This window comes from Ammospiza nelsoni, chromosome 2 (genome assembly GCF_027579445.1).
Source record: "Ammospiza nelsoni isolate bAmmNel1 chromosome 2, bAmmNel1.pri, whole genome shotgun sequence".
Taxonomy (NCBI): Eukaryota; Metazoa; Chordata; class Aves; order Passeriformes; family Passerellidae; genus Ammospiza; species Ammospiza nelsoni.
In genome coordinates, this window is record NC_080634.1 from 57,203,512 (window position 1) to 57,220,129 (window position 16,618).

General features: G+C 39.0%; 2 protein-coding genes across 4 annotated transcripts in view; one reads left to right on the plus strand and one right to left on the minus strand.

Annotated features, from left to right (window-relative positions):
* Positions 1-10,648, plus strand: part of RCBTB2 (RCC1 and BTB domain containing protein 2) — a 33,208-nt gene extending 22,560 nt beyond the window's left edge. For 2 of the 3 annotated variants that reach the window (XM_059466924.1, XM_059466922.1), the window contains 3 exons: positions 2,854-2,990; positions 3,599-3,729; positions 6,983-10,648. In XM_059466924.1, coding sequence (XP_059322907.1) covers positions 2,854-2,990; positions 3,599-3,729; positions 6,983-7,123 — 409 coding nt within the window. In that variant the 3' untranslated portion in view covers positions 7,124-10,648. Of the gene's footprint in view, positions 1-2,853; positions 2,991-3,598; positions 3,730-6,982 lie in introns of those variants that run through there. The other variant, XR_009417927.1, reaches the window with a different exon arrangement.
* Positions 10,649-11,496: 848 nt separating this feature from the next.
* RB1 (RB transcriptional corepressor 1) overlaps positions 11,497-16,618 on the minus strand; it is a 72,028-nt gene continuing 66,906 nt past the window's right edge. The window contains exons 22-27 of the mRNA XM_059466921.1: positions 16,353-16,466; positions 16,102-16,268; positions 15,210-15,240; positions 14,760-14,905; positions 14,467-14,516; positions 11,497-13,488 (exon numbers count right to left, since the gene is read on the minus strand). Of these exons, the coding sequence (XP_059322904.1) occupies positions 13,415-13,488; positions 14,467-14,516; positions 14,760-14,905; positions 15,210-15,240; positions 16,102-16,268; positions 16,353-16,466 (582 nt within the window). The 3' untranslated portion in view covers positions 11,497-13,414. The remainder of the gene's footprint in view (positions 13,489-14,466; positions 14,517-14,759; positions 14,906-15,209; positions 15,241-16,101; positions 16,269-16,352; positions 16,467-16,618) is intronic.

Below are 16,618 nucleotides of genomic sequence, written 5' to 3' on the forward strand. Positions count from 1 at the left end.
TTATGATAGATTTCGTGTTCTATGTGTTTTAAACATTCTAACCAGTGAGTTTGACTTTTAAGCTGGCTTTTTTTTCTGTTTTTACAACTTTTTGCAAGTTAAGACCACTTTATGATGAGATTTTACGTAAGCAGATCTACAGAATGATCTCATTGTTATTAACATGCAGAGAGATAAATTTGTTACTGCTAATGTGGTTTCTCCTGTGATATTCTAGAGACACTGCTTTAGATCTCTTCTGCCTTGCCTCCTCATTGCTTCTGCTTCATCCTCCTCATTGTTATATTTTTCTCTCTTTGCTATTTTTTTTCTCAAAATGCTTGGCTATCTCACTCAGCTTATCACCACTTTCATCTTGCTGCTTTTGCTCCTGAGCCCTCTTAGTGATTTCTTGTATATTACTGTGTGAAATTAAAATTCCCTGTTAATTCTTGCCTGTCCTTGTTTTGTTGTTTGGTTTTTGGGTTTTTTTTTCTGCTCTCCTCTTACTACTCTGATTACCTGTATTACTTTTGTCTTCTCTTTACTAGTCTCATTGCTTGTTCATTACATTCATGCCTATAGTCCACCCTCATCATTTGGAATGGCATGTGTTCTCCATCAGATACCACACCAAATCTTGTGTATGCCCAAAATGCTCCTGGTAGGGGGATAGAATACAAGAAAACAAAGATAGTGTAGAAAGTAATCTCACCCCTAAGGAGTTGCAGCTGGGCCAATCACCAAGGGTTAGGAACAGGCCTGACTTTACCAGGCCACAGCTGTGACCAGTGAGAAGAAGAGTGCTATAAAAGAGTGGGGTGGCTGGGTGAGAAGGGAACTGGAGTCAGTTGGCTGCTTTGTGAAGAAGAGAGGGTCAGTGGTTTAAGGAGCTACCCACAAGAAACTTTTGCAATCAGGAGACAACAGTATGGAGCCCCTGCAATAAGATGACAACAGTTCCTGAGGTTCGTTTTCCTGATAATCAGCCTATATGTAGCTTTCTCATATTTCCTTTTTCTTGCTGTATTTTTATCAGATTATATGGCATTCTGTGAAGGAAATATCTAATTCTAAAATGATTTTACATATATGGTGTTACCAAAATACTGTGAGGGAATAATAAAGCACAGGCACAGCCTGTAAAATTAATATTTTCTTTACTGTCATGGTGCAACTGGATCAAAGTATTTAAGAAGGTGTTTTGCAACATTTGGCCTGGAGCATTGTCATGAAAGCAGTGCTGCTAAAAGTTCCTTTTTGTTGTTTAGTCATTTCTTTACTGCTTATGAGGACTTCTTTCCATCTTGTTCCATTCCGGCTCTTGAGCTGGATCCCGTTGTTGGTGGTTACTGGCAGGCAGTGGTGGAGGAATGGCAGGGAGCACCCAGAATGTCAGTGAGAGCAGCCCAAGGCCATCACTGCCTGCAGGAGCAGGGACATCCCAGTGCAGGGGTGGGATTTTCCAGCCCTGCATTCAGCCAGCCAGAGCTGGATGTATCTGCACTGGGTCAGCTCAGGGATAGCGACAGTGAGAGAGACGCTCCAACAGATCACTCACTCCAAGATAATTGCAGACTGGAGGACGTGTGCTGACCAGTTTTTGTTTTCATTGGCTTAATTTTTCAGGGATCAATGTACTACCTTCTCTCTGACTTTTGTGTGGTGCCATTGGCGCACAGACCATTCCCAAGGTCTGACCCATGCTGGATGGATAGCATGGTCTCACCATTACTTAACACGGGGCTCTGGGAAGCAAAACAATGAGGTTTTGTCTACCTCTCCCAATGCTGGAATGTGGTAAAAGATGTGGCAGAAGCTGGATAATGACTTTATTTCTTTATGAATTTGACAAGAGGTTCCATTATTTTATTAAAATCCTCAAAGTACTAAGATTAAAAAAGTTCTTTCATTAACAAGTAAAATGTGAAGAACTTAAGTCATTAGTTAAATAATTATTTTTCATTTGGATTTAAGTAATACTGTCTTTAAGTTGTAGTTTTATCTCAGAGACATTAAAAGGAAACCATCTTACTTTTTACAGGGAAGTTTGAGTAAAAGAAGAGAAAATTCAGATGTGAGCGAGTTACAAATTAGTGTAGTACAAAGAAGTATGATTAAATTGTGGTCGTTTTAGGAGGTTATCAGAAGTGGAGATGTTCATTTTTATCACCAAAACATTTGAAAACAATGTGCATGCTAGGATGCTTTTTAGGGAACACTAAGTTACAGTGCATTGTAAATTACTGTGAACTGGAAGTTGCAGATTACAGCTACCAAAGGCAGTGCTTTGTCCTTGTTTGTATCTGTCACAAAAGTGTTCAGACTTGTAAGGAAAAGATGATGAAAGATCTGAGTGAGAGTGTCTTCACATTCAGTAATTTAATCCTTGAATATCATGATTAATGCTAAATTGTGTATGGACTCTGACACTGGAATAAATGATATCTGAAATTATTAATAATTTCTCTCTTCATTGGGAAATGCTGGAGAAATCAGGGTCAAATCTCAGAAGTGTCTAAGTTAATTGTAAACTTTATGTGCTACAAGACAGGTAATAAAATTGGTTGTTAATGTATAATCGATTTTAAAAAATAGCACCAAAACTAGATGGATAATCCTCGTAGATATTGTAAGTGGAAATGGATTCTGCCATAAAATATTAACAACAGAAATAAAATTCTGCGTTATATATATCAGGCTTGTAAGACTTAAAGAAATTAACATGTTCAAAGCAAGAAATCATGTAGCTAGAGGTTCTGCTTTTGTATTCAGTCTGTGGGACTGACTTATTTTTTTTCACCAACTTCTTGCTGCAGCTCATCTTTCAAGCTTAACTCTTTGCCATATACAATTTTTGTTCGTGTTTTGTAGGTGTGAACACTTCCGCTCCGTACTCAATAATGATGATGAAATTATAGAAATGAGTGAATTTTCTTACCCTGTTTACCGAGCCTTCCTGGAATATCTGTATACAGACAACATTAGGCTCCCTCCTGAAGATGCAATAGGTATTTGCCATAAATGCAAATTACTCTAGATGATTATTTTTGAAAAGTTCAATCTAGGTGTCATTACAGAGTAAGGAAAGCAGGGCTTGTTGGTTTTAGTTTCTTCAGCACTTTAATCTTGAATGTGGCAGGTGTCAGGAAGAAAAGATGCAGTAGCAGTAAACATGCCCAAGGAGGATAAGTGGTGGGCATGCAATGGGATCAAAGGTGAAAAGTTTTCAGAAAGAACTCGTTGTTGCTCTTACTAAGAACTTCCCTTTATTTAGAAAGGCACTACTGCCATCCTGAAAGTTTACTTGTTTGAGTAGCTGTAGTGATTTTTGATCCGGAATGAAAAGAGAGCTCTTCCCTGCATGAATTTAAGAGGATGTAAGTCAGTAATTGATGTCCAGAATGAGAACAAGAGAATAGAACACTTCCATAGTAATAAAATCGTTCCTTTTTTGATAGGTCTGTAGGGGACCTTAAAAATGCACACATCACATAGGGGAAAAAAACAGAGCACATCTTTGATTAATTCAGCCTAAAACAAAAGGATGATTGATTAACTTGAAAAGCCACTAATATATTTTGCACCAGAATAGTTAAAGGTGTATAAATTTTCACAGGGCTGCTAGATTTGGCAACACTGTATAGAGAAAACAGACTGAAAAAGCTTTGCCAGCAAACGATCAAACAAGGCATTTGTGAAGAGAATGCCATTGCTCTCCTCTCTGCTGCTGTCAAGTACGAAGCTCAGGTAAGAACTTCTCAGATAAGCAGATGTTTTCTGAGAAATGAAGCTGCCTAATGTAAACGTGACTGTATTTAACTGATGAGGCATGATTACTGTAATTTCCTTTTCTGGCTTAACAAATGTTTTTTTCCCCTTTTTAAGCTGTTAAATAAAAATTTTAAAACTCCAAGTTTAGTGTTTTCTTCCTGCCCTTTTGGCTTGCCTCTGTGAGTCAGGGTTTTTAATCTGCTTCCTTCCTTGTCATGTGGCATTGCAGGGCTTGGCATACAAATTTCTCACTGCCATTTACATCTCTGCCTTTGGATTTTGCCCTTTCACTTCCTGAGTTCTCCACCTGATCATTTTGTCTGCCGGTGTCTGGTACAATCATTCTGGTGCTGACTTTTACAGGCAGCGGAAGGAGTCAGCTGTAAAGTCCCTGCATATTTACACTTGTGCTTTTATTAAAAAAATCTACTTTAGCAGTGCTGTTTACAATGAATTATGCTGACATACAATAAATTACCTATTGTTAATACTCCCCCCATATCCTGTCATCTGCTCTGCCCTTGGTTCTGGAATGAGTCACTAGCAGTCAGCCTGTTATCCATGCTTTTTTGGTAAAGAAATACTTTCAAAGATATTTTCCTTTTCTCATCTTCCTAGTGCTGTGATGATTGTGGAAATAACTGTGTGGTGGGCTTTATTGTCCAAAAAGTCTCATTATGTATTTCAGGTGTAGGGGACATTGTTATAAATACCTTTCAGGTATGGGAGGCAAGTAGAAGAGACTGAAACAAACACTGAATTAATAATGTTACAATAGTCAGTGCTGTATGGAGACAGCAAACTACAGGAGATGAATTTGGGTAGGAGTTGCAAAGAGGAGACTGGAATTCAGTAAGTTCTGTGCATTGAAAGAGAGGATAACAAGAGATCAGTAGATAGTAAGAGTGCCAGCTGCCACTTACTAGGCATTTGTAACCCAGGTAGCAGAAACAGAGGGCATGGATGGCTGGGTCAAAAAGGACTTGTGCCTTCAGTGTGCTGTGCTGCTACAAGCCCAGCATGGCAGGGAAAACTCTACAGAAAGGCATGACCCAATGGTTTGGTTCTCTTAACAGCAGATTTTTCATTAAAATTTTATTCTTTAGTTTCTCCTCCTTCAAACTTTCCAAAATTTTTTAATATCTTCAAAGCAGAAGTACTTTTGGTTGGTCTGTATCTGGTGAAGGAGTTAAAGATATGTCCAGGTGTGTTGTGAAGTAGTGAAACTAGCCTGAACAAAGTACCAGAGTTTATAAGGCCTGAAGCACAATAGAAGGGATTGCTGGATAACTAAATACATGTTATCCTCCTCTTCCTTCTATGATTCAGTGTTTTGCTCTTTCAAAACATACTGTAACAGTTTAGCACAATTGTCAGATGAGGAATTGGTTCACTTGCCCTGGCTGCAGCATGTGCCAAACTTGGGGTGTATTGTTGCCCTCCTGCCTATACCCATGGGTCAGAGAGGGTTGGATGGGCAGCAAAGATTTCTTAAAAAAAAAATTTCAAAAACATGGGGATAACTTCTAAGGAATCATGGAATAAACCAGGATCTTCTAGTGTACTACATTGAGAACAATGTGCAGTGTCAGGACCTCAGTAGAAAACTGCCAAAAGAGGGATTATGAAAGAGGCCTTATGTTTTGGAAGCTTGAAGAGATAGAATTCTATTTTTTTGTCATTAAATGTGAACACTGCAAGTGAAAGATTATAGTGTGGTGTGTGACATGCCATTCCACATTGCAAATTAAATGAAGACTAACTTGACTACTGTATACCTCTGTTAGGATTTAAGATGTATAAAAATATTTTTTCCTATCCTCAGAAAATACAAAGAGTTTCTGCTACAAGTTAATTTAAAGCATATTTCTCATACACACTGTAGCAAAGTTTAGACTAATCATCTTCTATAAAACAGAATTAAAAAGACAGTATTTCTTGAAACTGCAAAATGACTGATTCTCTATAATCTATGGTTCTATTCATACCAGCAGCAGAAAAACTAGCTGCTGATAGTTTTAGCTAGTATAAAAATTTTCACATTGACTGTAAAGCAGCTCAGGTTCTAACAGTACCATTTCAGAAGTCTGCTGGAACTTAAGGTGTCACTGTCTTTGATTGTCTACATTTTTATTTCCTCTGGTTTTTTGCTTTTTCTATTCTCATTCCTCTTCTACTTTCCCAGTAGTTGTTGATGAGAGATACTTGCTATACCATATTTCTTCTTTAAGGATATTTTGTGTTTCAGTTTATGCTTTAGTTACATCTTGAAACATGGAATCTAAGGAAAAGTTTTCAAAAGAAAATGCACAGGTCGTCTGCTGAGTATCTTGCTACTATTAATGCCAGGCTGCAATGTTTGTGAAGTTAACATAGAATCAAATTGGCTTGGGTTACTCTTTTTGCTGTAACCCTTGAAGAGTTTTATAGTTTATGGTTTAATTCTGACTTCCTTGCTGCTGGCTCCAGCTCTGTATGCAGAAGGTAATTAATTTTTCTTCACAGCAAGTTGTTGCATAGGAGCCAACTAAAGGAGGCTGAGCCAGTGCATGGAGAGAAAGATTGCCACTGTTGTGAGGAGTCTGAGTGGGAAGAATTTGCTGCATGCAATCATGGTTGTTTGACTTGTAGCCATGCTGTGCTGAACTGCTGAGCATCTTCTTACAGTGAGACCAGGACAAGACAGAACCTTTTGTGCTATCTGGGAATCCCATTAGACAGAGGAATTCAGTTCCTAGGTTTGCCATGAAAGACATATGTATCCTAACATGCAGTTTGTGTTCAGCAAGTATCATCCCCTTTTACATCGTATTCTGCTTTTATTTCCAGCATGACTAGCAGATCTGCTGTTTTTCACAGGACATTCACTACTGAATTCAGTGCAGGGAGGACAAGAAATGAGTTATTGATGCTCTAGTAGTTCTTTTTGGGGCAATTTGATGGCTTCACTTGTTGGTAACTTTTCTAATGAGTATGTAGTAAATGTGATGGAGGTCTAGAGTTGATTTAGGTGGCTACTCCTATTTTCTCAAAGTGGGTTTATTGAATAGTTTGTATGAAAAAACTTCATCCTATCATTTGTGATCTCATCAAAAGGATAGAAAAGGGGTTGATAATGGGAGCAATCTGGTGTGTTTTTTGCTAATTAAATGACAGATTTGAAACAAAGTAACAATGTTCATAATTTTATCAGTCATTCATATTACAAATTACTCAAATTTGTTCCTAGGACTTGGAAGAATTTTGCTTCAGATTTTGCATAAACCATTTGACTGTTGTTACACAAACTCAAGGCTTTGCAGACATGGACCATGACCTCCTGAAAAACTTCATTAGCAAAGCCAGCAGAGTGGGAGCATTCCGAAATTGAGGTCTGACTACTACCGAGCTGAAGAGCACATCCTCTTCCCTTCTGGAAATACTTTCCCTTTGGAGAACTCCCCCGTGGTCAGAATGTGCAATGGTTTGGAAGGAAAGTCGCGGTGTCCATCAGTTTAGGGAGTGTGTAGAAGTCCACTGACATGTAGGCTTTGTTGTAAGGATGGCTACAGTGTAGGTGTGTGGTGACTGTTCCTTGCCAAGAGCCAGAATTTAACACAAAAATCTAATGCAGTAACTACCCTTTCCCACCCAAAGTCAAGCAAACTAAGCTTGTCATTATCTAGTCTGTCTAGTTACTAATTTTTTTTTAAACAGTCTGTATTTGGATTTTATGGCACAGTGACCTCTTTGCTGCTAAAACTTTCATAGTCTGTTTTTGTCTCAAAACTCAGTTAATATGCCATCATGGGCTTCTTTTTATAATCCAGTGGAGATACGAACTTGTGTTTCTGGACATGTAGTAAAGTTCCATAAGTTCTTTAGGATGCGAGGCTTTGTGGTTTGTAGAAGGGTATGTCTCATTTGTTGTTTATTTGGGAGTTAATTTATGAGGAGCTTCAGCAGGATATTACAGTTTTGAGTTCTTGTCTCATTGTTTAGCCAGAATGAAAAGGATCTCCCTTTCCACTACACCAGGCATGTCCCTGGCCCCCCAATGGAAGCACTCATCAAGTTTGTCTGTGATGTGAATTGTCATGCCGTGAGTTTGACTACTAAGAAAACCACCTAGTTACAAACCCAAACAAGCATTCTTCAAGTTCTGCTTGAGGCATAGTTAGTTTTACTATCTCTCCTCAGATCAACTTCAGAAAAATGGAGAAAAAGGTGATTTTGAAGTAGTATCTTCAAATTAATTAAATTTTTAAGAGTGAACTGACATTATATTCCAAATGGTGATAAAGGTAACTTGTCCAAATAGGGCATTTCAGATTCTCCTGTGGTCGGAGCTGTGAGGTGACCACTTCACTTTCCTTTCAGGGCTGTTCAGGAGAGAGGAGATGCCCTCTGGCCATGCCTCTCTCCCAGCACTGATCATTGGTGGCTGAGGTAGAGTAGATGCTTCATTCCCACTTGGCTGAAGTAAATTAAGGTGAAAACCCACCCAGTGCTGCACAGAGAGGGGTTTGCCCCGTTACAGAAGATGTGGAGCTTATGGAGCATTTACTTGAATTTTGTAACAGGTAACTGTGAATTAACCTTGAGAATTTCAGATTTTAACTGACTGAAGTGACTTCAAGTGCCTTTTGCAGTATTTTACAAATGGGAAGAAAAAAGCTGGGTGACCAGGCTCAGGACACCAGATGGACTCACAAATATAATTATGGACTCACAAATATAATTATGTAAGTAGTCATGCAGCCTTCCTGCAGGTCCCTGCTGTGCCACGGCATCCTTCAGTGATGTTTTCTAATCCTCAAATGTGCTTTCTAAGAACTTAATTCCCTTAAATTATCATGTCTTCATGTCTAAGGTGGAAACAGCTGTTCTTTACTATATTGGAGGCTCATTTCTCAAACAATCCTGTTCTTTGAGGAAGAGTATGAGGAAAAAGAGGAAGAGGAGTAGTGAGTAGTACCCCCTTCACCCCAGGCCCTGTGTGTATGACTAGAAAGGTGAAGCACACAGGTAGCAGAATTTACTTAGGAAGAGGGTGATGAGCAAATATTTTAGAAAATGCTGAGGTAAATATTTAATTGTGTTTTTGACATTTGCCTCAGACCCTCACTAGAAATACATTGGATTATCTACTGCTAACAAGCACATTCTGCCACCCCCTCAGTGATGAGTATGACTTCCTCCAGCAGTGTTAAGTCTGTTCTTAGCAGCTGTGTCAGTATTTTGTATTCAAACAGAAGTGGTCAAAACCTTTCCAATCCATAATGCTGATTCATCAAAAACACAGCTTTGCTGGGGGAGGAGATCAGTTTTGCTAAGTTTGTGTTGAGAAGCACTTGGCACCAGCACACAGCCAGAGGTTCCTGCAGACAGTGAAACAGTGTCACCGTAGGGCACAATTTTGCTGCCAACCCTGTGTGCTGTAGCCCAGCACTGATCATGCCAGTGTGGGCACAAGGGATTCCATGAAAGCCAAGGCTGCAGATTCCTGGCTAAGCCTGAGATGCCAGATTCACCTGCCAGCACTTCCTTCAGGGCAGCAGTGCCCAGAACAAGGGTGTACCACCACATCCCAGCCTTGGGGCAGCAGCTGGCACCAGCCCCTGTCCCATCCACCCCCATGGCAGCACAGTGGCACACATCCAGTCCCACTGGGAAATGGAACCAGCTGGGAAACCCCTCCCCTGCTGCTGGCTTGGCACTGGTCACACCAGCTCTCTTAAGGTGTGGAGTATGAAAGGTCTCTCCGCATGTTTCTGTTGTTTTACTCAGAAGAATCAAAAAACTATAAACGTTAAATGATGGGGGTCTTTCTGACTCAATATCTGATCACAAACCTTCCCTGGCTCTCTGGGGACACCGCTCCATGGAATGATAGCACTGGAGAGAGGCACCACTCTCCTCCATTAGCTCAAGTTCATAACAAAGTAGTTGAACAGGGATTGCAGCTGAAATGGCATGCAGCTTGGGACAAGACATTTTTGGCTTAATAGAACAAAGTGTCATTTCTTCTCCAATTTACTTCCTTCCTGCTCATTATTTCCAGCCAACCATACACATTAAAGCCTACTTGCAATTTCAGAATAATTGACAAAGCCTGTAATTTTGAGAAAAAGCATCTCTGGACTGAATGAGGGTGATTCTAAAGGTCCAGTGTGTCAGCGTTGGCTTTTATTTTGTATCATCTGACCTGGATGTGATAGTGTTTCATTCATAGAAACACTTATTTATTTAATTTTTTTAAATTTTCATTGCATGTGTTCAAAGAAAAACCACCCTTACTGGCTTAGGTGGTTAAATGTGGGTGCATGGATGTAAATATTGAAACCCAACTGTGGGACATTTCAGAAGAAATTAGGGATGCTTTTTACTGTGGTGAGATGGACTGCAGCAACCTTGTGTTTGTGTATCTTGCAGACTAAATACTTAATAAAGTATTGTTGTGTTTTAGGATACAACAGAAAAAAGGTATTTATTTAAAAGTGAACATTTGGTCAAGCAGAAACTGTGTCTGGGGTTGAAATAAAAAGCAATGTTCTGTTTTCAAGAAAGGAGTCTGGAAAAAAAAAAGAAAGTACATGGGTAGGATCATTTGAAGGTTCTACTAAGTTACTGAAGCCAAAAGCCAGCACTGCCTTGTCATCTAGTATCCACCTGTAGAGTTCTGTTACAATGCTTGGTAACTATGTAAACTGCTGTTTTTGTATGATCTGAACACTTTCCATGGACTTTCCTTGTAAAACAAAGCATTTATTTGCCCCAGAGAGGCAGGATTCAATGTCCACCCAACCAATGATGTAGGAAGTTTACAGCCTGATTTTACATAAATGATTTTTTTGTTCTATATAAGCTTACCTGGTTTAATAGACCATTAATAAAAATGCCATAATGTTTAAAACAGTTTGAATGGGACTTTTTTCCTTTCTTTTCAGTAAAAATGAAGAAAGTTTGATGCTTGTAGACTGAATTGACTGTATGGGGGGGGAAGTAAAGCAGATAATATTTCAGAGGTACCTTGAAGACTATTTGTGTTCTTAAAAATCAGTGTCCCCAGATAACACATTTGTAAGCTGGAGAATGTCTTCAAGTGTATTTCCACCTTTAAAAGAAATCAATGCCCTGGTGACTTAATAAACTGCGATTAATAAAATGGTCCTCAGAACACCAATCATTGTTTCTTAAGCAAATGTAAAATGTAAGCTTGTTACATTTAAAATATTTCAGCTTGTAGCACGGAAGAAGAAATAAGCTCCTATGACATGTAAGAACAAACAGCATTTGGAAACAGTGGACAGCAGGAAGAGATTAAGGTATAAAGCATCAAATGAAGAGGCTGGGAGCCAGCTCATCCACCTTCACATGGCTGCAGAGCCAGGCTGACAGACTCCATTCCCTTAAGCACCAATGGACAGAAATGGGCCTTTAAAGGATACAATTTACCTGACCTCATCTTACACCCAGCGCAGCTTCAGCTTTCTACAGAAATTGATGCCTCATGTTAAGAGCACCTAAAATGGCCTTCACATTTTGTGCCCAGCTTCTGCTGTGATGCCAAATTTTCTTTTTTCCTGGAAAAGTTTCAATATTCCAGGCCATTTTTAGTACAGCAAGGTCTCACTCTAAGAAAAGTGGTGTCAAACACAGTAAGATTTCCATACCTAATAAAAAGCCATTAGTTTCAGTATGTATTTATTTGGATAAGTACCATATGAAATCACCTAATATAAGAAAATCACTGACTGTAAATCCTTTAAAAGCTATTTTATTTATCTTGAAAGGCAGGAAACTGATTAGTTGTATAAAATAATATTGTACAATTGATGTAAAGCCTTCAGTCTGTTTGAACAAAAAAAAACACATTGTCACAGTAAAGAAAGAATGAATCTGTGTAGATACTGGACTCTGTATCATCCCTCCAGCCAAAGGACTGCTGTAACAGAGCTTACAGTCAGTGCACCCCAATGTTAACACATATCCTGTCTGTAAAACTGCAAAAAGTGAGAAAATAAACATAAGGTACTCTGGAAAGTTCTGTACATCTTCAGTAAGGAAGCTGGAGCCATACTGAGTCTAAAACTCCCTCAATATTATTTTTAAATTAATTTACAGTTTTTGCTGCTCATAGAATTTTTAGTAGTTCTAGGGTTAGCTTTGAATCAACACAAGAACTTTAAAAAACTTCCTACTCTAGGTACTCTAGGATCAGCTAAACAATTGTAAATAAGCTCCCTGGAAGACATTGGTTTAAAACGTTTGTGCCATTAATAGCATGCTTTTTTACTGTAGCTGTTCTTGACTTAAGAAGCTGCAAAAGCTAAAATTCATAAAAATGGGTAATTTTGAAGCAGGACAATTGATTTGCTTATATTTTAATCCACTGGAAATAAAACGTGCTTTTGTTAATTGGCTATTTTAACAAAACTTTCTTGTTTCAAGAAAAGTTCCAGTATCTGAATCAGTAACTTACAAATACAAAATATGAAAAAAGTATTGGATGGTTTTGTTTGGGTTTTTTTGCTAGTTGCAACCATTGACAAGTTGCCCAAGTATCTGCATTTTCAGTAAAAGCAGAAGGGTTTTCCCAACGTGGGTTCACCACGTTCAGGTTTTGGCAGATGCTGCAGTAAGGCCAATGGGGATGCCCTGTGCTTTCAGAGACCAGGCTGCTCTCACCTGGAACCCAGCTGGAGACACTCAGCTTCCAGCTGTTCCTCAAGCTCTTTGGCTTGGCTACAGTTAGGTGAAAATTTGCAGAAATCAAGAAAATTCTACATCTTTAGAATTTTGAAATCTTGTGAGTACCAGGTATGGTTTAGGTTTGTTGGTTTTGGGGGGTTTTTTGGGGGGTTTTTGTTTTGTTTTTTCTTGTAATACTTGAGATTTCCCACGATAAGAAAGGGCACATCAATTACTCTGCATATGGGAGGAAGCTTCAGCTTCTGGGAAGTTTCAGTGTGGGATTCTGGGATGAATCTCTATGGGATTCATACTCCATGAAATTCAAACTAAGGGACAGTGTAACTGCCTTCCAAAATGACACTGGGGTGGGAGCTGGGGAAGCAAAACTACAAAATGCCAAGTGTTGGTGTCAGTAGTAAGGCTATGAAATGATTTCACTTTGAATTCAGGTTGTACTCCTGAGGTGAGGCCCCTTCTCTGCAAGGCCCCCAGCTGCTGTCCCATTTAATTTAATGGGAATTTGATGTGCTAATTATGAACAGAGACAGGAAGTCTTTGCAGTAATTGGCCCACCATTTTCAAAATCTGCAAATAATGAAAATCTAATAATCAAAGCTAAGAAACAAAATTAGTGCATTTCAAAATCATTCTAGCTAACATTTCACCTTTAGACATAAAAAATTAAATCCAACAAGACTGAACTGGCTTAAATCAGTAATGCTGCAACAGGAAATTCAGACACTTTCCAAGACTTTTAAAAAATCCTCAAAAAATATATAAATTAAATTCAGTGGCTTACATTGTATATATGCTACATCATAAGGCAAAGTATAATGGAAAACATTTAACAATTTAAAAAGTACAAATGTTTTCAACTAGCAGTTTGGAACTGAAAGCAACTAAAAAGCAACTCTATTAATGAAGGCTGTAAAACAAAAACAATTTAAGAGGGCTGGCAGTGCAGCCCCTGGTCCTGAGAAGAATTTCACTTATCTTCAGTGGCTGAGGTATCATTTCCATCATTCAGCTTCTGCTTTTGCATTCTTGTTCGAGTAGATGCTACAAGAAAACCCAACAAAGAAAAAGAATGAAATATTTCTTCATAATTACTTTGGACTGATTATTGGAAAAATTTGTAATGACACAAGGAATAGAAGTACATTATTCTATTGTAAACAAACCAAATCCCTCATTATAGGATGAACACCTGATTTTGCACTGTTTCAGCCATTCTTGCTCAATCTTACAGATCTTATGAAATTCCTTCCACCTGTTCACTCCAGTTCTCATTGTCTCTGTCCCCTCACTATGTCCATTTCCACCCTCCAGGTGGGCAGATGGTCCATGTCACATCAGGAATCTCGCCAGGCAGAGGCTGTGGGCTGAGCAGTGCCCACATCCCAGAGACAGCCTGCCCAGGAATGCCCTTTCCCCTCAGTGGCACACACCAACACCACTGGACACGAGACAGAGCTCTCCTTCTTAACCCCTACCATAAATCAACACTGAAACATTTTCCCTACCTTAAAACACAGAAGCCTGGATCCACACTCATACCTATCTTGATGAGCAATGTAAGAGTTTTTAATGGGCAAATCTGCTCAGCTGCAGAGCTCAGATTCTCAGAGAGTGAGAATGCCTGGCCAGGCCAAGTGTGCTTCTCACAAGTGGAAAATATAACTCAGACGTGGGGGTGGGGCTGTTTTGCTTTTTATGAGCTAGATTTGAATTTCATTTCAAAACAGAAAAGTGATGCCATAAGATCTGAAAGAAATGCTGACCCACAGCAGAAGAAAAACCAGTCTCAGACATTTCCCTATAAAAGCAAAGCAATAAAAAAATCTGCATACGGTTTTCCTGTGTACATAAATTTCCATTTTGTAATCTGCATTTTCAAGATTATATGCAGGAAGTACAAAAGCTAAGCAAATTATCCAGATCACATTGGTGTTGAACAATGTTTTCATCTGAGTGGGCCCAAGCGCTCTTATCCAAGGCACTCAGGGCTCTCCAGATTATGAGAAAAGTAATACTCACTCATTTCTGCAAGCTTTTGTTGGAACTTGGACTCCTGGGGTAGGTGTTTGCTACAGAAAGAAAGCATAACGTTAAGTTAATAACTTTTTACCTTCATAACCTAAACTTTAAATAGAGTCACTTTTTGACATCAAAGCATGTAATTGAGGAGCTTCATGCTCCCATCTCTCATTTGATTCAGCTGCTAAAGCTCACAAATTAACACGAGAGAGGGTATCAGGAGAAAGTTAGGATGAAGGCCCTGAGACCCCAATACATGCCACATCTCTGAAAAGCCCAGGGCAATCTCTCACCTTCCATCTGCCTCGTCCGTGCCCTCTATATCGAAGCGCAGCCTCTTCAGTGGCTTCGGGGCAGCAGCTCCCACGTCTGCACTGCGCTTCAGCTGCCCCTCACTGTTGCACAACATCTGGTTGATTTTTTGGAACTTTTCAGAAGTCTGAAGTGACAAGAAAACAGGGAAAGAATTGCCAATAAATCCTGAAACCACTCCAACTTTGCAGATTTTCCAAAAAAATTAGGAGTTCTTAAAACTATAAAAAAAACTATATTAAAAAAAATAAAATGCAACACATTTTGAAGGTGAAGTCTAGACATTTAAAAGGAGTTAACAGAACTTCCCTATAATTACTTTAGTAAATCAGGTACACTCATTGGCCTGCTCTAGATATGTGAGCAGGCTACCCCATTCCTCCAAAACTTACATGCATTTAAGACAAGGCATCAAAGATGTTAAAACTCACCCCAAATGATTCTCCAATGGACACCAAAATTCTGCCAAATGAAGAAGAGAAGTTTAGGCTCCATTTAACAATGACAGAAGCATTGACTAATTTGCACAGGTTAGCACAAGGCACTAACAAGGTCTCTTCCTCTCTCTCTGCATTAACAGTGCAAATCCATACTGTGCTTTACTGTGTTGAGACATTTCTCTTTGAGCCACTGAATGCTCAATCACCAAATAAACTGAATCACACAGACAGACATGAAATTATGGCTTGAAAGAATCAGAGGCCCCCAGAGTCTGTCCTGTATCAGAAAGAAAAGTCTTCAGTGCTGGGTACCCAGAAAATCACCCTCTCATCTCTACCTTCAGGTGTCTGCTAATCAAAGTCATGCAGGACTTCAACCTAAGGTACACAATAACATTTAAACTTCTGTGCACAGTGGGACTTGATCCTAGTCTAAAAAGCCACTGGAAAGTGGTACATTTCCTGTCATCCCCATCTGCTAAGAGCCAGTAACCAACAGTTTGAAATGTTCTGTTCAGCCAGCTAAACAAACATTTTGTTGCAAAAAAGTATTTTCTCTTTAAAGGAGCTGACAAAGCTCATCTGTGTTTTTCAGGAGTGTGATGCAGGGTCAAAGCCACCAACATTTATAGCAACCAGGTCAGGAAACTTCTTTGGTGGGGGGTAAAAAAAAAAAAAAAGAGGAAAAAACCTACAAAAAACCTCCTTGAGCACAACAGAAAAGCATTGAATGATGAATAAAGATTCCAAATACAGGATAAAAACTATTAATAGAAATTATATGATAGCCACAGACAAACTAGACCGCAGTTTTTCAATTTGCTTCCACTAATATCTCCCAAATACCTTACATTTAGTCCAAAAATGCTTGTCAACAACGTACCTAGACCTTGGAGTCATCTTTGTGGGTGACTGAAACCCATCAGAGAATTTGTATGGGCTCTTGAGAGGTGAGATGTAGATGTTATTGCCAGCAGGGACACGCCGAGGAGAGTTGGAGAACTGGTAAGGACTGCGAGGAATGTGTGGGATTGGTGACAGAGTGGGAGGCTATAAAAATAATAAAATAATCGTAAGGTTTGATTTCCTGTATATTTCTAGTCTGTTGAATAATGAACAGAGATAATGGCTTACCCTGCTGGAAGCATATTGCAAAATGTTTGTTTTCAGCTTCTGCATAAACACTAAGTTGTAAAAGACTATGATGGAGTCATATTGTTCTTCTCGGATAAGAACACGTTTGAAAGTCTGCATAGAGTGAGAAAATCATACACAGATTAAAAAAATATAAGGATTGAAAATTTACATTTGACAAACTCATAAAGTCACTCAAAGTCTGTGTTAGATTAAGAGCTAGGATGGCACATGAGTTGTATGCAAGCCATTGTAATTTCTCTAAA